The sequence below is a fragment of the Malaclemys terrapin genome, chromosome 18 (genome assembly GCF_027887155.1).
Source record: "Malaclemys terrapin pileata isolate rMalTer1 chromosome 18, rMalTer1.hap1, whole genome shotgun sequence".
Lineage (NCBI taxonomy): Eukaryota > Metazoa > Chordata > Testudines > Emydidae > Malaclemys > Malaclemys terrapin.
In genome coordinates, this window is record NC_071522.1 from 13,166,764 (window position 1) to 13,192,273 (window position 25,510).

A 25,510-nucleotide genomic window follows, 5' to 3' on the forward strand; every position below is an offset into this window, starting at 1 on the left:
TTTGTATGAATGACATAGTCCTGTAAGGTGCTGATTGTGGCCCATTCCCACTGACTTGAATGGGAGTCGCAGGTGCTGAGCACCTTGCCAGAGCAGGTCCAGGGTCTGTAACTTATTTTACAAGTTGCAGAATGATATCCCCCTGCATATTTGAGTTGGGAACTGAGACCTTATCTTCAAAGGTGCCTGCTTGTTTTCTGGATTTAAACACCATTACCATGCTCAAGTATATTTGTTTAGTCAGAATAACTTTTAGAAAGTCCAAGCTCTTGTCTTTTCTGGGGGAATCTTTTTTTTGGGGGCAGGGGACAAATCTGGACACACAAGCTAGTTCTTTCCTTCCACTGGTTATGACTCCCGAGTAAACAAAATCAAGAAATACAGGCTCAAAAGAAGAGAGTGAATGAACGCCACATGCAGGAGAATAATGCAGCAGATGACCAGTCACTGGGTGAATTGGGGTTTACTGTGGAGGAAATACAGAGATGGCCAGCTGGTCAACCCATACTAAATCAACAGTAGCAAAAAAGGGTGGGAAATGATTTTATTTAAAAATCAAAGGTGAAAATTTAGAACTGGTATGGGTTGAATGAACTTGCCATTGTACGAGTTGGCAATCTTGTTTGGGATTGTCAGTTCTGGATGTGAATTGTTACATAATCCTTGGTTTTTAGAAGTCCCCCAAAGATCAAATAACCTAGTTACAGGTCATATGTTGCTGTTACACATTGATCTAAACTAATTTAGTCAGATTAACAGAAATAAAGGATTTTGGAATATTGCTTACAGCTCAGGAACCTTGTTAAATTCAATGTAATGTATTCTCTCCCCCCTCCTTTGCAAAATGTTGTTGTTGTTTTTGTTGTTTTGGGGTGGTGGTGGTAATTTCCTTCTCCCCATCCAAATATTACTCATAAATTCACTTTTCTTACCATGAAGTTCTCAGGGTCTGACCCACGTTATTAGACAGCAACTCTTGTAACACCCTGCCCTATAGGAGAAACAGATGTGTCGCTTTTTCAGAGGGGGAAAAAAAAAATAAAGCTACGTGACTGTGTGTGAGAGAACTTCAGGTCCTTTAATCAAAACCTTCTTCCTACACGGAGCTGGCCTAGCAAACTAATTCATTCTATATCTATGCCAGGCCTATCATTAGACTATGTCATTACATTTTTTCCTGGATACAACAAATCTTGCCTCTATCGTGGGATCAGTCCCATCCCAATGAAGGCAATGGCCAACCCTGTTGACTTGACTGGGAGTAAGGTAAGAGCCTGCATAGTTAAGAGGTCAAGCTGGTCTGTGGTGTAACTCACTGAAGTAATGGAGTTACATCAAGGATGGATTTACCCTATGATTTTTATGCATTACTGTTCTTCTCGGCTTGGGCTTCCGTTCAACCCACCTGCCCCCATCTTTCCAATTTGCATGAATTATTAAATAATACTTTACAAATTATTAATACAAGTTTGCAACATAGCACCATGCCTGGTTTTATATGCAAGTAAAACACAGGATAGAGAAGTTAAGTGACGTACTCAGAAGCTGCACTGTGAATCTGTGGCAGAGCTTAGAAGAGACATCAAGAAGACTTGGCTCTTGGGCCTTTCCTCTGACCACTAGACAATAGTGACACATTTATTTGAAAAGCAAAAGGTGAGATAAATGCAGTTCTCAGGAAGAATGCAAACCATGACCTGCTTAATCCTCCATGGTTTAGAAAACCAGCCCTAAAGCACCTCATTAAGATAATAACATTTGAAAAATCCATTGTCATTTTTTTTTCTTTCCCATTCTCATTCTAGATGAAGTGGAAGGGAAAGGACTTGTTCGACTTGGTGTGCCGAGCATTAGGACTAAGGGAAACTTGGTTTTTTGGCTTGCAATACACAATAAAAGGAATGTACACCTGGTTAAAGATGGATAAAAAGGTATTGAAAACAATTAGCCTGTAAAAACAACAACCTGTCAACCTCCTTTCAGCTAGGTTACTCCTACAGGAGCTACTACTTCAGCTCAAGAGGTAAAGGCTCATATGTTTAGCGATGACCTGTGACTTCTAGATTTTTAAGGCCAGAAAGGATCATCTAGTCTGATCTGCTGCATAAAATAAACCATAGGGTTTCACCAACTGATTCCTGCATCAAGCCCATAATGCGTAGTGTTAGTTGTTAAATGTAGAATCGGCAATGTCCTTCCCGCTCAAATCTGAAAGGATTGCTTGGCTCAAATGCTGGCTGGAATTGTGTTCTGAGGCATATCTGCACCATTTTCACTGCTGCTTCTACTAATGCTTATTTTTAAATAGGTTTTGGATCAAGAAATCCCCAAAGAAGACCCTGTTAGCTTTCGGTTTTTGGCTAAATTTTATCCAGAGAAAGTGGAAGAGGAGCTATTACAGGAAATTACCCAGCATCTATTCTTCTTGCAGGTCAGGAGGCAGTTTTTAACTGTTAACTTTGTTCATCCCATCCCTTTTCAGGATTTGTCTTCTTTGTTCTTGTCTGTAGTTTAGTCCTCAATGTGATGCTGCCCATAGCAGGCAAGCTGCAGTTTCTCCGTGGAGTATCCTAGTTGGAATCCATAACAATCATCTCCTCCCCCGGTCAGTGGGCTTATTAAATGACCTTCCCATTGTTTGGGCTACACCAGCTCTGGGTCTCCTGGTGGCTTGTGTTGCTGTGTCCCTATTACAGGTGGATTTACAGCTGCTGGGACTTACAGTCCAGAATGTGAATCAAGCAGTCAGTGTTTTGGGTGTTAATCCCATGTGAACATAACCTTTGAGTATTTCAGGGTTCAGTCATCATTATTAATGACCTATTTTTACCTCAGCAAGGGTGAGAGAGTGTGTGTGTGTGTGTGTGTGTGTGTGTGTGTGTGTGTGTAAAATATTCAAGCAGACCCAGGGAGATTTGGAGAAGCTTTTTACTTGATGGCTGGGGTGAGACGGAAGAAACACAGCAAAACCAGGAAATATGAACAGCGCCATAATTTTTTTTTTTTTTTTTTTTAAGACCTACAGTTCTTTGGTCTGGAAATCTTCTGAGCCCTGGGGTTGTGAATTGTTTGAAGGCAAGATCAGACCAGCTTAGCAAATCAGTGTCTGTAGTCCTTGTTGCTGCTGCCTGTTGTTTCTGTCTCTTGCTCTTCTTCCTGGATTTCTACCCTTGGGCTGAGAATGGATCTTCATTATTCTGATTGTATCCTTCAGTTTTCATACCTAGAAAGTCTGCCCCGAATATGTTTTGAAAACCTGTTGGGACAGCAACATAAGAGTCCAGGAATCCTTTATGGATTCAATGTTCAATCACACTGAGGGGTCATGTAAAATGCACAAAATTGGACATGGAAATCCGGGCTGTCTGGCAAACTCTTAAATTTTATTGGGATAAAAAAGTAATGTATATAAACAAATCAATGGGACTCATCATACTTTTGGCCTAAATCTCTTGCAAACTTATCACAGATAAGCCAAGTTTAGGACTGGTCTAACTCTTCAAATCAAGTAAACCGTATACCCTGTTTACTGTACAACAGCACCAATATACTATGTATGTTTCTCTGGATAGCATTTCAGGGATACTCAGAAGTCCTCTGGCACCTTGCATGCTCCTAACTTCTGCCAGCCAATTGGAGTTGTGTTCCCCACCCCTGGGAATTTAATGGAATCCCACTGCTCACAGAAGTATAATTGACCCCACTCCCTGCAGTGGGGTTGATTGCATTAGGAAGTAAAAATGGTGGTTTTGCCAGGAGAGAATGGAATAATTTCCAGCACTTCAATAACTGTTAAGAGGGGAGCTGTTACTAAAGAATTGGAGTTGCTCTTTGTTTTCAGAAGCATAGAGCAGTAGTTGTGAGAGCATAATTCTTGAGTCAGGACTCTGGGGTTCTTTTCTCCTCCTGACATCCTAAATGATCTCAGGCAAGTTGCTTAGCAGCTCTGTGCCTGTTTCCCCTCTTTAAAATTGAAATTATCTCCCTCTCACTGGTGCTGTGAGGCTTAATTAGTATTTGTTAAACACTGTGAGATCTCTGGATGGAAGGTGCTAAAAAACTAAGATAAATTCTACTTGTACATTAGAGCTAGTAGCTCTGCAGGGCTGCCTTTCTAATTGAATTGCCAGGGTTGGTCATTTCCATTATGCTTGTACTGGAGACTTCTAAGGTTCTGGTAATCCTTTGAACGCTGTGCACTATGCGCCAAATTCTTGTCTCATGCTGAGTTAACAGGCTTTGCTTGGTGACCTACATAGAGATGGGTGAGCTCGAATCCTTCCCCAACCTGGAACAGAGAAACCATGTTGTCACGCCACAGCTGCTAGACTAACCCTTCTTATACACCATGCATGAAGGTTTTGGCCAATTATTCATAGAACCACTGCCAATTCCTTGGCCTGCCCCAGCCCAACTTCTCTGCTACTGTGTACAGAGCCTCTGTAGAGCGCTGCTCTGTCTACTGCTCCATCTGCTTCTCAACAGATGGCTTCCTCTTTGTAGCAGGACCAGGGCAGTTCTGCTTATTTTTGGAACTTGGATGTCTGTGCAAAGGAGGTTGGAGGCATGGAATATGATTGTCTATATGCTGTATGATATTAAATATAGAAGCCCAGCAGGTATACTTGTTTCCTGGCAAGTATTAATTCATCAAGTAGTTGGACAAATGTCATTGTTCCAAGGAACTGTTGTTCCATTTGGATTCTTTTAACCACTTGACAATTGGTTTCTTGAATCCTTTAGGAAAGAGATGACAGGACGAAAACTCTCCTCCTTGCCTTTCTTTTAATCCTCATTTTGCTCTTTGTTTTTTTTCTTTCCCCTTGAGCCTGCCTTGACTGGCTTTGACTTTCAGATATGCAATTAGTGTAATTCCTCTCATTCCAAAGTAGAAAGACATGACAAAAAACAAATTTGAACTTGCAGAGTTTCCTGACCATAAGAATTTAAGATTGCACCTGGATACTAATAGGAAAGACATGTACAGACATCTGCATGCCTATGGATTTCAGCTTTATAGACTACTGAAATGTCTAAATATTAATGTGGCATAATAGCATTTTGCCATATGTGTGAATAAAACCACATGACTAAAACTCTTCATAACTTTCTCTGTCCATTAGAGAACAACTATGTGCTGCCTAAAGACTTATAACAATTCGTGTTTGTAATATTTAATTTCAAAATCCCAAAGACATGCATATAGAATTTGTCCAAGGACATTTTCATTTGTGAAAGATATGATTTGTAACATGGAGTATAAAAGCTGCAACTTTCCAGTTTGGAAGAAAAACCCTTTCATTCTTTCCATTTTAGCAGCTTAGAAATGAGTTTCCCTGCAGTATAACACAAATTCACAGATTGTGCTCACCAAAGGAATAAAGTTGTTAATAATAATAGACCGTTCCTTGATGTTTCATTTCAATTCACAGAATCTGCTATCCCAATGCATATTTGTAAAGATAACTGAGTTACCTCAGGTCATTCCTTCCTTCTATTTTGGAAGTGTTTAAGGCTATAAATTCCTCAAGACTTTTTCTGTTTCCAGGTTAAACTCATTTGCAATTGAGAGGGGGATTTGTGAATATTATACTGCAATTCTCCTTTAAATTATTGGGCTAAAATCAGATTTAAAACAAACAAAACCCCTCACATTAGTACCTGTGTTACTACTATCAGTTTAGATTATTAAAATGGAAAGAATGTTTAAAATATTTAACTTTTTACCATTTATATCATTTTTTCCTCCTGAACTTTCTGCACTTTGCTCTGCCTGGTCAACTATAACACTTGTTAGTTTCACTATTTTACTAGTCAGTTTTACATTGTGGTTCTCCTTCACTAGTCCAATGTTGCAATGTTTAAACTTCAAGCACTGCAGAACTGTATTAACTGAGTGTTGTGTTGTGGTGTTTTTGTTTTTTACATTTGAGAACATTTCTATTAACTTTACATTTTGTAAGGCTGTTTTAAAACAAAATTTAAACTTTTGGCCTAAGCTACCTGGTAGAGCCCTTTTTAGATATAGTGGGCCAGATTCCCAGCTGGTGCAAATCGAGGGAGCTGTTCTGAAGACAATTAAGTTGTTATGCTGATTAACGGTAGCCGTTTTTTTTTTTTTTTTTTTTATTGGTAAAAGCAAGATGTGTTCTAGCTTCTCTCCTGGATATATATGCTTGAGTGCCAAATAGATGGGTGAGAGAGAGAGAGAGAGTGGTGATTCATTCCGCATTTACGAATGTGGGATAATGAGTAAACCTGATGATTCTAGATTCACAGTAATAAAAGCGTCTCCCTTTCATTTTTCTCACCCTTATGGGAAAAAAACCTGCTTTTGCCATTTTAAAATTTAAGAATTTGTGATGTCAAGCAAACTGAGCATTATATTTTCCTTGGGTTTTCTTACTGCTGTTAAAATGTTTCTTCAGTTTTAACAGTTACTTCTGAGACAATTTTCATTTACGTTCAGGGAGCTTTTCACCACTCTGGCAGTGTAGAGGGGCCTGGAAATGGAGGCTTGTTTGGATTGCTGGAGTGGTATAAAGCAGGCTTTGTATACATAAGAATTGGGCCCTTGATCTCTAGTTGAACACTTGTTTTCCAGGAAAATCTTGTATCTCAGTAGGCTCTCTGATAATATTTTGCTCTTGTAAAGCACCTTTTATCTACCGTAAGGTAGACACACATTTTTATTTTCACACAGGAAAAAACTGGCTTAAAGTGAAATGAAGGCTAGAGGCACATATTAGTGGTTTGAATGCTTATTACCTTTCAATAACATTTGAGTTAAGAGAAAATTCAAATTTCAGAAAACCAGGACAGAGTTAAGATGAAACTCACAAGAAACCCAAACCTCTGACAGATGGAAATTCGCAGTTAAAGTAGCCAAAGGCCCTTAACTCTGTGCCAGTAACGAAGTGCTGAGAAAATAAGAAACATGCTCTACCATATGGTACTTTAGCCATCCAAAACAAGTGCCTTCATTTTAGCATTGATATCAATAACTAGGATACTTTCATCTTAATCATACAGTGGTTGAGCATCTTTCTGGCCTTCTCTATGGTCATATACAACATGTGCACACAAATCTTTCAAATTCCTGAATAGACAGATAGCATATGGAAGGCAATCATTCCTCACTCTTCATTAGGATCCTGATCTTCGGAGAGTGCTCACCATCTATGATTCATGTGTCATCCAACTAGTCACATGTCTTTAGACCCCAAGCTAGTGTTTCTCTATAAAAGCCTCATATGCCTGGATCATAAGATTAGAGCAGTTAGATGAAAAGTGTGCAAGTTAGCATGGTGCGAAATCATTTCACTTAGTATTGGATATGTGTGCATGAAACAAACGATAAAATCCATGTTCTGTAGTACGCTTTTTTTTTCAATCATCTGCAAGACCGAGTAGATAGCTGACGGCTATCTCGGTGGGGATAGCCAAACTATCTTAACTGTGATTTCTATACTTTCAAAGGTTTGGGTTTCCTGTAAATTTAACCTTAATTTTGAATATCTTGTGTTTCTAACGTGTATTTTTGTTTGTTTGTTGCTGTTATTATCTCATAACTGTTAATTTCTGGTCTCACCAGGTTGTGATGAGGGCTTGTTTGATTCACTTCAAGCTTAGTTTAAGTCCTGATTTTGGATTGTCTTTCATAACTTGGTATTGTTTTTCCATCTTTAGGTTAAGAAACAGATATTGGATGAAGAAATCTACTGCTCTCCAGAGGCTACAGTTTTATTGGCTTCTTATGCTGTGCAGGCTAAGGTTAGTGCACAAAAGTGGCTTTTCTTTTTATTCAGTTTTTATCAAACATGATTATACAGTTTTAACTAACACATACAATACTGTTAAACTTTGCTGTGAAGAAAGTAGGTCAGCTGGGGACATGGAGGTATTGCAGAAAGAGGAGTGTTCTATTCTATATAATTACTTGCAATTAGGGAGAGAGAGGCTTGTTTGCTATTTTACATTATGCTTTTAACAAGTTAGAGGACTAAAATTAGATCCTGTTCTCTGGATTGTCCTATTGCGCTAAGAGGCAGAGTGTGAATATCTTGACCCTGAAACATCTGTATATAGCACTTTGGTATAAGCTTATATTAAAATGTAAAATTATTCCTGGCTCTTTAAAAGACGTCCATGGATCCTGCAGGTGGCTGGTTGCCCTCAGTTCCTACTGAAATCAATGGGAACTGAGGACATTCAGCATCTTTAAGTATCAGAGGCCCCCATATGCTCACAGGGGTCAAAATTGCCCAATGGCAGAAGGTCAGCACCAATCCCTCTGCACTGCTGATTGCAGTAGCCATGTGTGAGTTTGTGTACAGGAGGAATAGCTGAGCCACCAAAGCCACCACATCCCCGAATGTAGCTGAAGTGGGCTCCTTGTCGCCTCTGGATCAGCTGAGGCGAAGGAGGATGTGGGAGGGTGGGACAGGGAAGGAGTCGCTGGATCTGTAGTTACATGGATTCACAGACTGGAACTTCCGCAAGGGGCTGCGGAGGGACTGTGCCTAGTATTTCAGTCCATAGGCTAGAACAGTGGCTTGTTGAAGCCACATGCCTTGGCCACAGACTAACGACAAATTCCATACCCCAAACCCATCTAGTGGATCCCTGCACAAAGCCCATTTACTTGGGCTGTACTTCCCCCTAGAGGCAGTCATTCTAGACAAAAGTTGTCCAGCTACCAAATTCTCCGGCATCCTGCAGGTATTTAACCAAATCTGTTGTCTTCTCCTGTGACAGTATGGTGACTATGACCCGAATTTTCATGAGCCAGGCTTTCTTGCCCAAGAAGAGCTGTTACCCAAAAGAGTAAGTATTTCCCATGCCTGAACATGAATATTTTTAGCTGCATGAAGAAGCAAATATTTTCATGGGGCTGGCCATAACCCCAGGAATTCACACTGTTCGTGTATGTGTGTTTGCTCTGAACTTGGCAAGAAGTCCCAGCTGTGAACTTTGTTGACACTTATACACTGTGTTGTTTGGGAGCGGCAGGTAATAAACACCCCACTGGCAGCACACGTCTTCATATGTTCAAAAGAAAACCAACTCCTTCCCTGCTCTGTAGGTCCTCAGGCAGTATCAGATGACAGCAGACATGTGGGAAGAAAAGATATCAGCTTGGTATGCAGAGCACAGGGGTATTGCCAGGTACTGTAACACTTCTTGGGAGATCATAGACCTATCCATTACATCAGTACAACCCACTTGACTTCAGTTGGGTTTTACGGGTATAAGTCAGCGGATGGGTGTCTGACCCCCATTTATGTTGGTTTATCAACATTGTATTCCTAATAGGAACATTTATTACTGAATGGAAAAATACAATATTTTGGTACGAAGATCCTGCTCATACCAGATGCTGAGCAACTGAAAGAGACTTAGTGCCTTCGACTTGCATTGAAGCCAATGGAGGGGTTGAGGCCCTGTTTCAGAGGCACGCCATACCAGGCTCCATGTTAAGCTAAAGAGAATGAACCTCCCTATATCTCAGACCTACTTAGGGAAATCCGAGAGAAATTGCTAGGGTTATAGAGGCACGAGTCTACTTAGCTAGGAACCAAGATGGGGGGGGGGAATCCACCTGTGCAAGAATCATGGGGTTTGTCTTGGTGCTGTTCCATGTCGATGTTCCAGGGCTTATACAACCCCAACAGTGATGTACTCAAACTTGTTTGGCAATAAAATAAAACTCAATATGAGTTTTAGGCATCCAGAGTTGATCTAGCCCAAGTTGTTTGAATTCATTTGTTCTTTATTTAGCTGCCCTGGATGCACATTAACATTCTCTCCTCAGTATTTATTATTTTGCCTGCCTTGAAAGAAGAATGGCAATGAGGTTGATGAGTGGCTGAAAGACTTTCTCTGTTAGTCAAAGGGCAGCTTCGGCGTGCTTTTGGACTTGAATGCAAAATGTTGTTTGGAGCCTCTTACAGCAATACTTCTCAGTGAACCACTTCCTGGGGGGAAAACTCCTGTGTCATGGAAGACTATGTTAGAGTAGGTCTCTAGCCAGCGGCATCTGTTATCATCTGAAAGAGGCAAAACTGACACGCAGAGATGAGATTGGAGCCAGTTACCAGTAATGGGTAAAGGTTATACTATATGTGACTCAAACAGGGTTGGTAAAGCTTTACTCTGTTCATCTGGAGTAGACTGCACTGGTTAAGCTGTCAGCAATAGATCATGCACTTAACAGTGCAGATCTTAAAAGCTGTACAGCAAAACTTAAGCACAAGTAAACCAAATTACAAAGGAGCAAAAGACCCAGTCACCTGGTTAGGATTGCTCTCTTCTCTAATTTACCATTACTATTTTGAAGAGGAAAATTGGTTGGAATTTACTTGAATTTCCAAGTGTAATCACTGTTGTGCTTTCTAGGGATGAAGCAAAGATGAACTATTTGAAAATTGCTCAGGACTTGGAGATGTATGGTGTCAATTACTTTCCTATTGCTGTAAGTGTATCATATTAAGCTGTATTATTATTTGCTATAGATTCATTGATTCTAAATCTTCAGCCCAGTGAGGGCCAGTGTTTCCTGATACTTGGAGCAGGGGACTTTAGAACTAGGATTCATAGGTTCTGTTTCCACCTCTGCCACTGACTGGCCATGTGGCCACGGACACACTACTCTCTCAGCTTACTGGTCTGCAAAATAAATACAATAAGTTCCTGTGAATAGAACTATTAGGCTTAATTATATAATGTCTGTAAAAGGTCTTTTGATATTAGCATGTGATGACAGCCTAGTGAGGTCACCTCAGGGCTGCCCAGAGGGGGTGGCAAGTGGGGCAATTTGCCCCAGGCCCTGCAGGGGCTCCAACAAGAGTTTTTCGGGGCCCCTGGAGCAGGGCCCTTTACTCACTCCAGGGGCCCTGGAAAACTCTCGTGGGGCCCGGGCCCCCGGAGCTTCTTCTGCTCTGGGTCTTGGGCGGCAATTCGGTGGCAGGGGGTCCTTCCGCTCCGGGACCCGCCGCCCAAGTGCCCTGAAGACCCGGGGCGGGGTGTCTTTCTGCCCCGGGACCCGCCGCCGAAGTGCCGGGTCTTCGGCGGCAATTAGATGGCGGGGCCCCCCGCCGCCGAAGACCCCAGGCCCCATGAATCCTCTGGGCGGCCCTGGGTCACCTATGGTGACTGAGACTGGGATCTCTGGATCTAAAACTGTGCTTCTACTGGCTAAGCTAAAGGACCAGGCCTGTTGGCTAGAGGTGGCAGCAGACTAATAAACCTCTTATATGGTGGAGACACTAGCCTCTAAAATATAAAATAAATTGCTTAGAATAAACAAGCTGCTGGAGAGTGGTTGTACATGCCACTAGAAATGGTGGTGTTCATAATTTATTGTATTCCTTTGCAGCAAAATAAGAGTGACACAGATCTCCTACTTGGAGTTGATGCTAAAGGTATTCACGTCTACAGCATAAATAACAGGTTCTCTCCAAATAAATCTTTTGAATGGAGTGGTATCAGAAACATTTCCTATAGTGAGAAAGAGGTAGGATGGATCTAACCTATTACTCTCTTTGCGGTCGCGCGTGCACACACAGGGATTCTTGTAATAGATTGGAAGCAGTCTGTCTGTCTGAACAGCTGAAAAAAAACCCGAGGATGGGGGATTTGTAACAAAACTCAGAATTATGGGCCTAATTTCCCCTCTTCCCCTCCCCCCCCCCCCCAGAGGTGCTGAGTACTTGTAGCACCCATTGGTTTCAAGGGGAGCTATGGGTGCTCAGCCCTCCCTGAAAACTGAGCACCTCATTGCAATCTGATGGCTCTTTGACCTGTGAAAAAAATGTGGTGGTTTGTGTTCATTTTCCAGAAGATAAGGCCTACAAAAGCCACCATGATTGGCTCTAGTTGCCCCTGTGGAGAAGCCAAGGATTGAATGATCCATGAAGACTGAACTTTATCTTCATTTACAGAGCTAGTGCCTCCATCCTGACCTGGAGGGACCATGGCAAGAGAGGGCACGTAGGGAGGCATTTGCATTTTCTACCTGCACTCTATCTGTTCTGTGAATAAGTAGAAGACTTCCATCTCCAGAGCTATAAATCCAGCACATTTCATAAGAGTTCAGTTGGATTTAAAGATATTACAGATCATCCTCCATAAAAAGAAGGGGGAGTGTGGAGGGGAAGGTGTGAGAGAGACCTGAAATATTGCTAACTGGAAGACTGATCAGGAGAAAACATCAGCACTGGAATCCTCAGGAATTAACAATAAAAGTGGAGCATAGTCTGTCCCTTTCTTTTCAATGAGTCCTTTCAAATTGGGGTCCAAATTCTGCTCTGGTGTAAATCTAAAGTTAGAGGTGTGCATGTATTAAAACATTCATTATCTTTTACTATTCAAACACAGCCTTGCTTTGGGCAAGATGTTTGAATGACTGTTATCCACAGAGTATAACCAGTTTTATTTATAATCTCAGTGAAACCGTATCTGAAATCAGATGACCGGCACTGAGATTAGGCAAATGAGTGAATCGGAATAGAGTGCTAATTCATGAGTCACAGCAAAGGCCAGGATCTAAAAGAAGGGAGCTGCTTTTATTGTACTATTGAGTTGAATTCAACATAGGAAGTGAAACACTGTGCTGGCCCCCTGGCAATATAGCCCTTTTTCACTTACTCCTCAGAAAACAATTTGGGAGATGGACTCTGAATAAGGCAAAGTTCCATGAACAGGTCCTGATGTCCAGTTTTTATCCTTCAGGCCTTTTGTTGTGTATTTCCTGTTTGTTTGGTTTATAACCAGAGTTAGGGTGACCAGACAGCAAGTGTGAAGAATCGGGGTGGGGGGTAATAGGAGTCTATATAAGAAAAAGACCCAAAAATCGGGACTGTCTGATTAAAATCAGGACATCTGGTCACCCTAACCAGAGAGGTGTTGGATACTTCACAAGGGCAGGCTTGGAGTATTAAATTTGTTAAAAAGACAACTTGTAGAGATTAATAATAACTTCGTTATAATGATGACTATTGAATTTGATGGCCTCAATCCAGTTCATCACAAAGCCACTGTCACAGCTGGCACTAACTGGTCCCATTGCTGGCAGCTTCAACTTCTAAAATCCCTTAGCAATCTGATTGCAGGACTGGAAACCAAGAACTCTTGTTGTCTAATCCCAACTCTGGCTCTGATTCTCTGAGGTCTCAAGCAATCATTAACGGCTTGCCTCAATTTCCCCTCTATGCTGGGGATAATACTTTCACATAGGTGTGGGTTCGTTATTGTCTGCTGTAGAAATAGTATTCAGTAGTTTCAGCTTTTTATTGATCCAGTCTTTTCTGCTTCCTTTTTTTTTCCAGCTAACTATTAAACCTCTTGATAAAAAAGCAGAAGTTTTCAAATTCTTTTCCTCACAGCTCAAAGTGAACAAACTGGTAAGTGGGCTGCTGCTCTTTTAAAAAATCTGAATATACTAACAATTCTGTTGCATTGATTGATATCAGAATGAGAAATCTTATTCTCAGAATACCGCCATGGTCATGTGTGTCATGAGTATTGGTACTTAAGAGGCCTAAAGCCATAATAAAAATTAGTGTTGCAGTGATTTAGTAAAAAAAAAAAAGAAGTGTGTGGGGGAGGGATAGCTCAGTGGTTTGAGCATTGGCCTGCTAAACCCAGGGTTGTGAGTTCAATGCTTCAGGGGGCCACTTAGGGATCTGGGGCAAAATCAGTACTTGGTCCTGCTAGTGAAGGCAGGGGGCTGGATTTGATGACCTCTCAGGGTCCCTTCCAGTTCTAGGGAATGGGATATCTCCATTAATTTTATTTTATAAAAATTAATGAGAGAAACCGGTGTACCATATTGTGCCCTACATGAGAGAACCCACCCAGGGACCAAGAAACTTTGTCTGTCTGAACACTTGCTTTTTTCTCCAAATTATTCTGTTTGTGGGTGACTTTGCCCTCTTTTTTTAGAATGGGCATGGGAGGAGACTCGCCAACTGTGCAAAAGACCAGAGAGCCACAGGGAAATCCTGCAGATCTAAGGCTAGGGCATTGTGGGAAGGCATGATGCCCCCTTTGCTTCCTCAGGAGCGGTGCTTCTGTGGATTCTCATTTCCTCAAGGAACAACAAGGAAAGGGAAGCAGCATACGATACTGCTGACTGGGTTGCCATTATCTTTCATTGAAATATCCCTTTGGGATTGATGGGGGAAGACACTGGCTCAGTCCTCTTCCTAGCTAACCATATCCTTTCCCAACCTGTAGAGCCCTCATCTTATTATGCACCTGTGGAGGGTCTTCTGCAGATGACCTGCCATGCCACTACTGCTCTTCTCCCTCATATGCCCCCACCCCGACTAGTTCCATTTACCTCTCTTACACCAGCAGAACTGGAGGAGAAATTGGTGCCAGAGAAGGTGACTGAATAAGGAAAGAGACTTTCAGCCTGTTCTGAACCTGTCCAAATCATATATTTGCTGACTAAAGATGTGCCTTACCTTGACTTGCTAGGCTAGAAACCTACAAAACCAATTGTCACTTTTATTGGAGGGGGAGGAATTGCTAGCTCCTGATGACTCTGAAGTTCGCCTGCACGTAGGAGATGTGTTTGCATTCCTGTGCGGTGCTCTTCACCCAGCTCACTGCAACTCACTTGTGTTGCAATTGCTTTGCCTTTTGCAGATTTTACAGTTGTGCATTGGAAACCATGACTTGTTCATGAGAAGGAGAAAAGTGGACTCCATCGAGATCCAGCAGATGAAAGCTCAGGCCAGGGAGGAAAAGGCTAGAAAAAAAGTAGGTTCCTTCTGCTCCTTGTTGCTGAAAGTATTTATTATTCCATTCACTACACATACGTTATTCTTCACCCTACTTGTTCATATCATGAGCAGAGATGAATTTGTGTGTGTGTGTGTGTGTGTGTGTGTGCGCGCTCTCAGTGGTGTCTGTGTTGATGCATGTGGAGGAAATGAGAACATGAGCAGCTGTGGGAGGTGTGGAATGTCAGAGGATACAGTATGTGTGTTGTGCATGGGTGGTATCTGCGGTAGAGGGATGCTCATGTGTCACTCCTCCCTTTGTACTACACCTGCGCAAGTGCTCCATATGGACAGCACTTTTAAATAACCAGGCTCACCAGCTGTCGGATTCAATACAGATGAACTGCCCTGGCAATTTGCAAGATGCCCTGATAGTGGCAGATAGCCGTGCAGCAGCTGGACAGCTTTCAGTTCTCTAGAAATATTTACCCAGTTTGCTTTGCAGTCCCAGTCGGTGAGCGTCACTCATTATCTTTCCAGATGGAGACTCAAAGGCTGGCCAGGGAGAAGCAGCTCCGAGAAGAAGCAGAGCGAGCCAAAGAAGAGCTGGAAAGGCGCCTCTTCCAGATGGAAGATGAAGCCAGGCAAGCCAACGAGGCACTGGTGAGCATTGCAGTAGTCTGTGAATGTCATCTGGCCTTGGGCGAAGTCCAGATTTATTAGCTCCTTTTCCTGTGGCGTTAGCTAGGACACTGAGGGAATGTCTGTACTGCAATTAAAAACCTATGGGACGGAGTCTCAGAGCCCAGGTCAATTGACTCTGGGTCACAGGGCTCAGGCTGCAGGGCTAAAAATTGCAGTGTAGCTGTTCCGGCTCGGGCTGGAACACAGGCTCTGAGACCCTCTGTCCTCATGGGGTCTCAGACCCTGGGTTCCAGCCCAAGTTCAAACATTGACACTGCAATTTTTAGCTCTGCAGCCTGAGTTGGCTGACCTGGGCCAGCCACGGCAATGCCACAGGTCTCTTATTGCAGTGTAGATGTGCCCTGAGGCACATTTATTGTTAAGGGAAGGAAGGAGATTTGCTGGGACGCAGGGCATGCTTGCACTCTTGCAGGGAGCCAGGTCTGCCCCCAGTCTCCATTTGCTGGGAACCACCCACTTCCCCCTGATTTTTCTGCCAACACCTTGTTCAGGCCTGGAGCCAGAGGGAGAGGAAAGCAGGCTGCATCAGGAACTGAAGCTGTGGAGAAGCCGGTAGCAGGTGGGACTGGTAGTTGAAAGGAGGCAGGCAGAGTTCACTAGGCTCTGCCCATTTGGGAGATGTCTTAGTCCAGTGCTGAGTAAAGGAGGAGAGGTCTTATATGGTGGAAGGAGTGAGGGAGAGTGGAAGGCAAGAATACTGGAGCAGAGGGAGACTAGACATCCTGGAAATGTTTACTTGGCTCTAGGCCCTTAGAAAAGAGGGCTAAGGACGAATATAATGATCCTTGGTATGTTAAGGGTTAACATTATTATGATCTGCAGGGGAAAGACCTCCTGCTCTAAGCTGACTCTAGTTATTTTTCCTTTCTAAATGTTGCATCATAGTAGCTAAGATGAATCCGGTCTCTTTTTAGCTCCGGTCCCAGGAAACAGCAGAGCTGCTGGCCGAGAAAGCTCAGATTGCAGAAGAAGAGGCCAAACTGCTGGCCCAGAATGCTGCAGAAGCTGAGCAAGAGCGGCAGAGGTTGGAGATCACAGCACTGAAAACCAAGGAGGAGAAGCGTCTGATGGAGCAGAAGATGCGGGAGACAGAGCTGATTGCAGTAAAACTGGTGAAAGAGTCGGATCGAAGGTTAGATTTGCTCGTGGGTCTGGTGGGTGGCATCTGTCAGCCATGGCACTTGTGGATATACTGTGGGACTATCTTCCTAGAGTTTACGTGTGGAAGGAGGAATTCCCCAGGTGACACTTCACAGCTTTGTGCATCTTGTTCATTCCCACCTTGTACCAGTGAATTTGGAATTAGTGCCAGAAATTTTAGCAAAAATTGCATCCTCCGCTGTAGAGTTTTAACTGTAACTATGCAGCCACTCCTCCTTAGCATTATCGAAAGACTGAGGGCTACTAATGGAGAGTCTAAACTTAAATTTAAAGCCTTGTGAATGCTAGAACCATGCTAATTAGAGGAGTTTAAACTTATAAGCGGTTTGCAGAATTCTATTATGGGGTTCCTAGCTCAGTGTAATGCACTTAATATAGACACTGTTGTAGATTATGTATATTCTATTGTTTGCACATGTATAGAATGCGAGGGCTCAGTGCTATCCTAAAATACAGGGCGTGCCTCATGTTGGTTGTTGTTGTTACAGGTATTTGTAAAGTTCTTATCACGCTGGTACCTGATGGCACTTTACTTATGCTAGTATGGTGTTAAACAACATTTTCCCAAAACAGGGAGCACTTGCTTGTCTGAAAAGTATCCCAAAGAGGATCTTTGATGTCAGATAATGGTTGAGGGCCCAGAGATTACAAGACAATGGGTGCAAAACTGGGCCCATAGGAATTAGAGATAGAAAAGATCTATTAAATCAGCCAGCTAATGCACGACTGTTCCCACAATCACCTCTTCTTGTGCTTTGTCCAGTTTACAATGTCCCATGCAATCAGGCTTTCACCTATGGAGATTATTTCAAAGGCTAACAGATGTCTCTCAGGAAACAAGCTAGGTGTATGAACTCAGTGTGTTGCCACATATTTGAAATCTACCACCTAACATTCACAATATGTTTGTCTGACAGAGCCAAAGAAGCTGAACATCTAAAACAGGATCTGCATGAAGCCAGGGAAGCTGAACGAAAAGCAAAGCAGAAACTTCTGGATGTAACTAAGCTTAATTATCTTGTAAGTTACCCAGTTTACATTCTGGGCAGCACTTTATTGGAGAGTGGACAAATAACCAATCATCATTTAAATGTAGATACAATGTAACTAACAAGTAAATCCACATTATCCATGAAGCTTGCTCAAGACACTTTGTTACCAAGCTGATGTATTTATAACCTCTTTGTACTTTGCAGTCTTTGGACTTCACAATTTTAACATATCATGACAATTTAAGGAATATCTATCTATCACCATCACTGTTAATCACGTAGCATACACAGTACCCAGAGATGTTTGCAATTTAAGGATACCTGGATGTCGTACTGACAGAAGTGAAATATGGAAACTGAGTGACATTGAGAGAACTTTAGGAAGGGCTCAGAAAAGGAGCTTTGTGGATGAAAACTTGTCTGCGGCTTCAAACTTCTTTTGTATGCTCCAGTATAGCAAAAGAGGGAATCTGCATTGTCAAAACAGAGGATTGGGACAGTCAGGTTCTACTCAGTTCTTTGCCACTGTGTCACTATGTGAACTAGGGCAAGCAACTTAGGGTAAAATTTTCAAAAGCGTCCGAGTCCCATTTTCAAAAGTGCCAGACTCCTCAGTACTTTAGCTTTTATTTTTGTGAGCATAACAGGATAAGATGAAAGTTTATTCCTCCCGGCCTGTATTTAAAGTAAAGCTGTGGGCTTGCACAGAAGCAGTATTTGCCACTGTGACCTGAGGTGCCAGGAGCAAATGCCACTAATCCGAAGCCAATCTATGCACATGCTGCACTCTCTGTGATATCCACAAAGTTTAAAAACTAGATGGGAAACATTCCAGCCATGATGCTTCTCTCGCATTGGCACACAGTCTGTATGCATTGTAATGTATTTCATTGAAGGCTAACATTTTATTTCAAAAAGATTTGTTTAGGGCCAGCCAGCCAGGGAGGAAAGGGATACGAATGCCTACAGCCATCTTTAGAATCAATGGGAAGACATCAATTTTGGAGACCGCGTGTGAGATTTTTGTAGAAGCTAGAAATATACTTGAAATTAAAAACAAATGTTCTAATTGTATTGTTAATGGATCAAACTCTTTTTGATTATCTTGCATCTTTTAGCATGTGGCCCGGTATCCTCATCATTCACCTGCTGACACCAAAGATGTCAACTTTGACAAAGGATCTGTAAAGATGGATTTAAAAGATGTAGATCTGAAGAGACTGTCCTTTGAGATAGAAAGAGAGAGGTACTGGAACACTCCTAAGATGTAAATAAACTAGGGAGTCTTAACCTGAGAAATTAGAGGTGGAAAATACCTGTTATGTCTCCTCATGTATCCTCCTATCAGTGCAGGATTGTTCCCCACAATACATATGGGTGATTGCCTTATACAGAAGTAATAGCATCAGCTCTGTAACACATTAGCTTTTTAGAAGGAGAAAAGATGTTTTCTTGGCATCTAGCCATGAAGAATACAGAGATCTGGGATTTAAAGGAATACATTGTCTAGGGGCAAAGCACTATGCTCTGATATGAGTATGCAGGAGGATGGAAACAACTGACTGGTGCATTGAGAGGGCTTTCCTTTCCTTTGCCCCATTGTAGACTGTATACTGGACTAGGGGAACCATTGTTCTGTTATGGTCTTTCCTACATTCCTGTGAAAAGTGGCTTTAAAATCTACCAAAAGACTATTCAAAATGTTCCTAGATATTACACTTGCTTGCCAACACAGATCTTGGAGAGTATCAAGTTGGTTCTGCCGCTATCTTGAATGTTAAAAATGGTTTATAAGCTGCATTGTGGGCAAATGGACATAAAGTGGCAAGACTCACTCTTTTTTAAAAAAAGCTTTCACTCCGCATGCACTATGAAGTATGCTATGCTTTCATAGAGTTTATCGTCAGAAGAGCCCATTAGTCAGTTAGCCTAACTTCCTGTATATCACAGCCCAGATACCCCCATATGGAGCCAAATAACTTCAGCAGTATCAGTATCTGACTGATTGAAATGCATTAATGTTCTGATAGTACATTAGCTGACAATGCAAGGAGCTAGTACACTTATTATTTGCATCACTGTTGTGCCTAGGACCCCCAGCCATGGACCAGAACTCCATTGTGCTAGGCAATGTCCAGTCACAAAACAAACAGATGGTCCCTGCCCCCAAAGAGCTTATGATCTAAATAGAAGACAAGAGACAACAGATGGATGTAGACAGACTTGGTCTTACCTATACCTATTGTGGGACCCTCTATGATTCTGCAGATTCCTATATAAAGCTGGTTCTCCGACTGTTTAATAACACCTAACAGGAGATTCTGTGTGTGACTGCTGGATTTCTAGTTGAGAGGGAGCAGGTCTTGCTGTGATCATCTGGAAGTAAATGTCTTCACAGGTTTCCCATGCAGCCCATAGCCTGAGCTTCCATTTCTAACCATTCCCCTTTGTTCTGACTTCTCCCAGTTAAAGCAAACCTCCCTCCGCAAGCAGACCCAAATCTGTAAACTTCCTGCAGGTGCTGTCAGCAGTTCAGAATGAATGTAATGACAACGAAAGAGAAGTCAGGGTCACTGAAAGCCTTTCCCTGTAATGAAACAATTGGAGAACAGAGGTCCAGGCCCATTTGGAGCAAATATCAGAATAAATAAAATACAAATTGGATGAAGTTATTGACTGTCAATTGAATAACTTCAAGTGTCAAATTAATTTCTGATGTAAGATAAGTGGATTTACAATGGGGATGGGTTTTGCCCTAGAAGCTATGAATGAAAATTTCTTACAAATTGCCATTACAAAATAGATGAATGTAAAAACTACAAAACCCTCCTTTAGAATCATAGAATATCAGGGTTGGAAGGGACCTCAGGAGGTCATCTAGTCCAACCCCCTGCTCAAAGCAGGACCAATTCCCAACTAAATCATCCCAGCCAGGGCTTTGTCAAGCCTGACCTTAAAAACCTCTAAGGATGGAGATTCCACCACCTCCCTAGGTAACCCATTCCAGTGCTTCACCACCCTCCTAGTGAAAAAGTTTTTCCTAATATCCAACCTAAACCTCCCCCACTGCAACTTGAGACCATTACTCCTTGTTCTGTCATCAGGTATCACTGAGAACAGTCTAGATCCATCCTCTTTGGAACTCCCTTTCAGGTAGTTGAAAGCAGCTATCAAATCCCCCCTCGTTCTTCTCTTCTGCAGACTAAACACAATCAGAGTTCCCTCAGCCTCTCTTCATAAGTCATGTGCTCCAGCCCCCTAATCATTTTTGTTGCGCTCCGCTGGACCCTTTCCAATTTTTCCACATCCTTCTTGTAGTGTGGGGCCCAAAAACTAGACACAGTACTCCAGATGGAGGCCTCACCAATGTCCAATAGAGGGGAATGATCACGTCCCTTGATCTGCTGGCAATGCCCTTACTTATACAGCCCAAAATGCCATTAGCCTTCTTGGCAACAAGGGCACACTGTCGACTCATATCCAGCTTCTCGTCCACTGTAACCCCTACGTCCTTTTCTGCAGAACTGCTTCCTAGCCATTCGGTCCCTAGTCTGTAACAGTGAATGGGATTCTTCCGTCCTACTTGCAGGACTCTGCACTTGTCCTTTAGAGCTACCACTGGCTAATTAGATTCATATTTTGTCGTCTTCTCTCCCTGTGTGGCTTGCAGGTTAGATTACTTGGAAAAGAGCAAAAAATTTGAAGATCGATTGAAAGAGCTGAAGTCAGAAATCCATGCACTGAAACTAGAGGAAAAACAAAATGGGCTCTACTCTCACTGGAATGAAGTTCTTGGATCCTTGGATCGTTCAATAGGAAATGTATGTAACCCTAAATATAGGTTTTATAATAAGAATAACAGATAAGCTTACTCATGCAGTAGAAACTAATAAATATAGAAGGTTCAGTTAATACCATAAACAAAGGAACATTAGAATCCCTATAATGTTTCTAAAAGCATATGCTAAATATATACTTCATATTTTGGTATGAAACACACATTCACTCTCTCTATTGATAATAAAATGTGAAAAGTGGGTCTGGAGACATTAAAAGTGGCATTTTCTGCTGGAAGCGTTTTATGGGAGGAATCCCCTCAAATGTACAACAGTCAAAGATTGTGAGCTCCCAGGAAGAGTCCCATAAAGGTTGAAGGCTGTTGGGCAAAATAAGCTCTTGCAAGCTCAAAACAGTTAAATGTGGCATAATTGTCGTGTGTGTGTGTGTGTGTGTGTGTGTGTGTGTGAGAGAGAGAGAAAAGTCAGCTTTTTATGCTAGGTTCTTGTGATTTAGCAAACAAACTTTCGAGCCCCTTTCTGGACCAGTGCAACAGTAATAGGCCCCAGCCCTTCCAGATTTCTCCAAACCTAGTAGAAATTTGTCTTAGACTTAGAGTAACACACATTAGAGACGAAAAAGGGAGGCTTGGGTGAGAGAAGTCTCCTATAATTTCAGGTCCATGTATTTATGCCTTTGGCTTAACGTGAGTTGATGTAGTGAGAACACTATTTCACATATTCTGTCCTTTAAAGGCTCCCTCATGGATGAAAACCTTTGGAGCTGGAGACTTGTTGGATATAAATCTTGGAAAGCCCTTCCCAGCTTATCCATTAAATTCCACAAGCAGCTGGCCATGTACCAACAAGAATCAACATACAGTGCCCATGGAAAAGTCAACTTTTCAAACAAATACCTTGGTTGCCAGCAATGTGGGGACAGGAACTAGAAAACAGATTATAAAGGTAATGGGATTTATACGTATTTTCCCAAAATGTGAATGAATTTAGTGCTTGTGAAAGTAAGGCATTAATAGCTTGGGCAAGCTTCTTCCACCCAACTCTGCCAGTGCCCCTCAATCCCAAACTGTGAAGGACTGCTAGTTATTCTAGTCCTTCAATTTCATGCCATTTAAGGCAGCTTGTAAGATGGGCATCACAGGGGCTAGGATGAGATCAGCTGACTCCATTCCACCTGTGATCAAAGCTGGAATATGAATGAAAGATAAATCCTGTTAGACAACAAGAGGATTTGTATTCAATAGCTGTATTTTCTTTATAGTTTGACCAAGCTTGAAAGTAAATTAATATGTCCTCAGTGCTGGCATCAGCAGTTTAAAACATGATTCCCTTCTGCACTAGTATTTATGGCTGTGAAAACCTAACTTTCAGCATTAAGGGGCAGGTAATAAGATACCAGTAACAGAAATTGACCAGACTGCCTACAATTCAGCTCTTATGTGGCAATGGTCATAGAACACCACCTCTCTATCAGCTGTTTCACACCAGTGCTGTGTGGGTCCATGAGGGAGACCCTGTGTTCTTGTATGCTTGGCTCCTTCCAGGCGAGTGAATACATTGGGGGGGGGGGGGGGATATAAAAGCTCAGTCTGCTTCTAGAGTTGACTAACTGGAGTGAGGATTGGAGGGGTGTAGGAATCCTGTTCTGAATGTGAGACTGGTTTAAGGGCAGGCAACTGTTATTGAACAGTTACCAACAAGTAACTTTATTTATGCACTACTAATTGTGCTGGTTGCCAGTGAACTAACTGGAGGTTTAAAGGAACGTTTGTCTGTGAATGAGGCTAGGGCAAGCGTTTCTATTCTATGATCAATAAACTTGAGCTGTGCTTTGTATATTTATGGTAAAGATTTTTCAGAATCACTAGAGACTGTCACATGACCTTAACTTGCAGACTGTAGGCATAGAATTGTAAGATACAAAGTCCAATGCGGTTGGACAGAAGCACCATCTTCCTAATGCAAATAATAAGGTAATTGTTTTAAGAAAACCGAATCCAAACCGCAAAGTAATGTCTATCAGTGTGAAAACTTCCATGGGGAAGACAGGAAAAAAAGTCAAGCAATTTTGATGTGACTTCCTCAAGGCCACAGTTGATGTCAAAGCCAGGCTTAAGAGCTAAGGAATTCCTGGCTCCCACTCATATGCTTAAACAGAACTTTAGGGTGGAAATAACTTCTTTGATTTGCACGTAGGTTCAGCAGCAAGACTCGGACGTGATCTACATTTGAAGCGTCTCTGCAATTCAGTAATGCTTTCATCAAGAAGTGAATAGGCAGAACTTCAGAGTAATCCATTTGGCTGCCACAAGTTACTTACACAAAACCACTACATACCTTTAGCTACTTGATGTCAGCATCAAAACATATCCTGTAATGAGAGTGTGGTGCTGCTCAGTGTCCAGAGAGGCAGCGTATGCCTGTAGCACTGAAAATGACAAGCATCTTTCATAGTGGCAAACGTGAAATAATATAGGAGCCAAGTTACATCATTTGTGTTTCGTGAGAACATTTTACATTTAAAATGCCTTTTATCCTAAAGTGCTTTTTAAACTACAGAGCACCGCTGAAATGCAGGACCTTTTAAAGCGAAGAGTAGCAAATAGTCAGTGGAACACACTGGGGGAGGAGGAGATGTTTAGGAAAATTCCTGCTTTTATAAAAAAATTTACACAGAGCACACATGACTTTGTGTTTTTAAGTCTTAGCAGCTGGTGGGACACTTCTAAAGCCTGTTTCAGCATAGTTAGTCCACAGAACATTTTTCACTTCTTATCCCTAAACATAAGACTGTCCACATACTTGACTTGTATTTCTATTACAGTCCAATCCTAAATTTAGAATGAAGAGCTAGACAGGCTTTTTTTGTAGGTCTTAATACATCTATTTTGATGTCTCATGGAGATATGAATGAATCCTTAGTGTGGAAGTGCAAGGCTTCTGTTTCTATATGGTTTTTGTGATAGTGTGGAATACCTTTGTTGCTGCCACCTGTAGAAGACTGCATAACTTACTGGCTCAGAGAAGTTTAAGTACTAGAGACAAAGGACACCTAACTGGTATCTGCTAAAGAGGGACTCGTCTCTGATGAAGACTAAACATGGTATCTACCACCCAGCATCTACTTTATCAGTAGAACCACTTTATACTTGAGGATGTTGTGCATTAAATGTATATTTAACTGAGATCTTCATACAGACTTCTATGGAAGTAGACAATACAAAATTGTAGCTAAAATATGTTGAACATGCAGGACAGAGTAAAAATGGATGTTAATGTTCATAAACATCTACTCCTATAAGTTAAAAATCTGAAGTATATTGAATAAAGCTTCAATTCCTTCTAGCTGTCAGCTTTTTAAATGTGTATGTATATATTGCTTGGATTTAGCTTTAAAGGCAGAGCATGAACTACTGAAAGTTTTTCAGCTCTGAGCACTGACAAGGTAGGTGTACTACATGTGCTTCTTTACTAGTCTTCATCTCTACTTCCTCACTTAACTTGCTTATCCTCTAAACAGCAAGTTGACAATTAAAACCTCTACATGTATCTTCTGGAAAAGAAATTGATTTGTATCCATATTCAGGAAAACACGGTGCAAGGAAGTACAGGTGTTAGTTGAAGTAGAGCTGAAAGTCAACACATGGGCTAGTCAACTTTAATAAGGTTTATTTTGATATTGTCAGCCATTCTTCCTGACCCATAAATACTAAACAAACCAACTGTACATAAATTACAAAAAATCAAAAAGGAACTCCCTCTACTAAGAAAAAACCTGAACAATTCACCCAAATTCTAGAGAAGGCTTTACATGGAAATAGACTCCCCTCAGCAAGTTTGTGAACTGGATTCTGCTAAATTATGCAACTCCTCTTTCTCCTGCAAGCTCCCAAGTTTGCTCTTCAGAAACTAAGCTTTATCCCTAAAGAAAAACCGCTCTAATCATTATGGATGCAGTGATGGCTGAAGCTGCAGGCAACCCAAAACACTAGATGAGAGTAATGAATTGCCCAGTTAATCTCAATGAGATATTGATACTGATAAGTATCTTTGGTGCTCAACCATCTCAAAGATGAGCACACAATCAATGGCTTATCAACATGGGGAAATGTGCCAGCTTAAC

General features: G+C 41.8%; 1 protein-coding gene across 5 annotated transcripts in view; it reads left to right on the forward strand.

The window, feature by feature from the left end:
• Positions 1 to 24,732, forward strand: part of LOC128825690 (merlin-like) — a 31,214-nt gene extending 6,482 nt beyond the window's left edge. For all 5 annotated transcript variants that reach the window (XM_054008416.1, XM_054008413.1, XM_054008415.1 and 2 more), the window contains 16 exons: positions 1,806 to 1,931; positions 2,309 to 2,431; positions 7,690 to 7,773; positions 8,758 to 8,826; positions 9,086 to 9,168; positions 10,399 to 10,474; positions 11,378 to 11,515; positions 13,329 to 13,403; positions 14,656 to 14,769; positions 15,273 to 15,395; positions 16,352 to 16,569; positions 17,516 to 17,618; positions 18,709 to 18,836; positions 21,261 to 21,411; positions 22,123 to 22,332; positions 23,584 to 24,732. In XM_054008416.1, coding sequence (XP_053864391.1) covers positions 1,806 to 1,931; positions 2,309 to 2,431; positions 7,690 to 7,773; positions 8,758 to 8,826; positions 9,086 to 9,168; positions 10,399 to 10,474; positions 11,378 to 11,515; positions 13,329 to 13,403; positions 14,656 to 14,769; positions 15,273 to 15,395; positions 16,352 to 16,569; positions 17,516 to 17,618; positions 18,709 to 18,836; positions 21,261 to 21,411; positions 22,123 to 22,332; positions 23,584 to 23,619 — 1,857 coding nt within the window. In that variant the 3' untranslated portion in view covers positions 23,620 to 24,732. The remainder of the gene's footprint in view (positions 1 to 1,805; positions 1,932 to 2,308; positions 2,432 to 7,689; positions 7,774 to 8,757; positions 8,827 to 9,085; positions 9,169 to 10,398; positions 10,475 to 11,377; positions 11,516 to 13,328; positions 13,404 to 14,655; positions 14,770 to 15,272; positions 15,396 to 16,351; positions 16,570 to 17,515; positions 17,619 to 18,708; positions 18,837 to 21,260; positions 21,412 to 22,122; positions 22,333 to 23,583) is intronic.
• Positions 24,733 to 25,510: the final 778 nt, after the last annotated feature.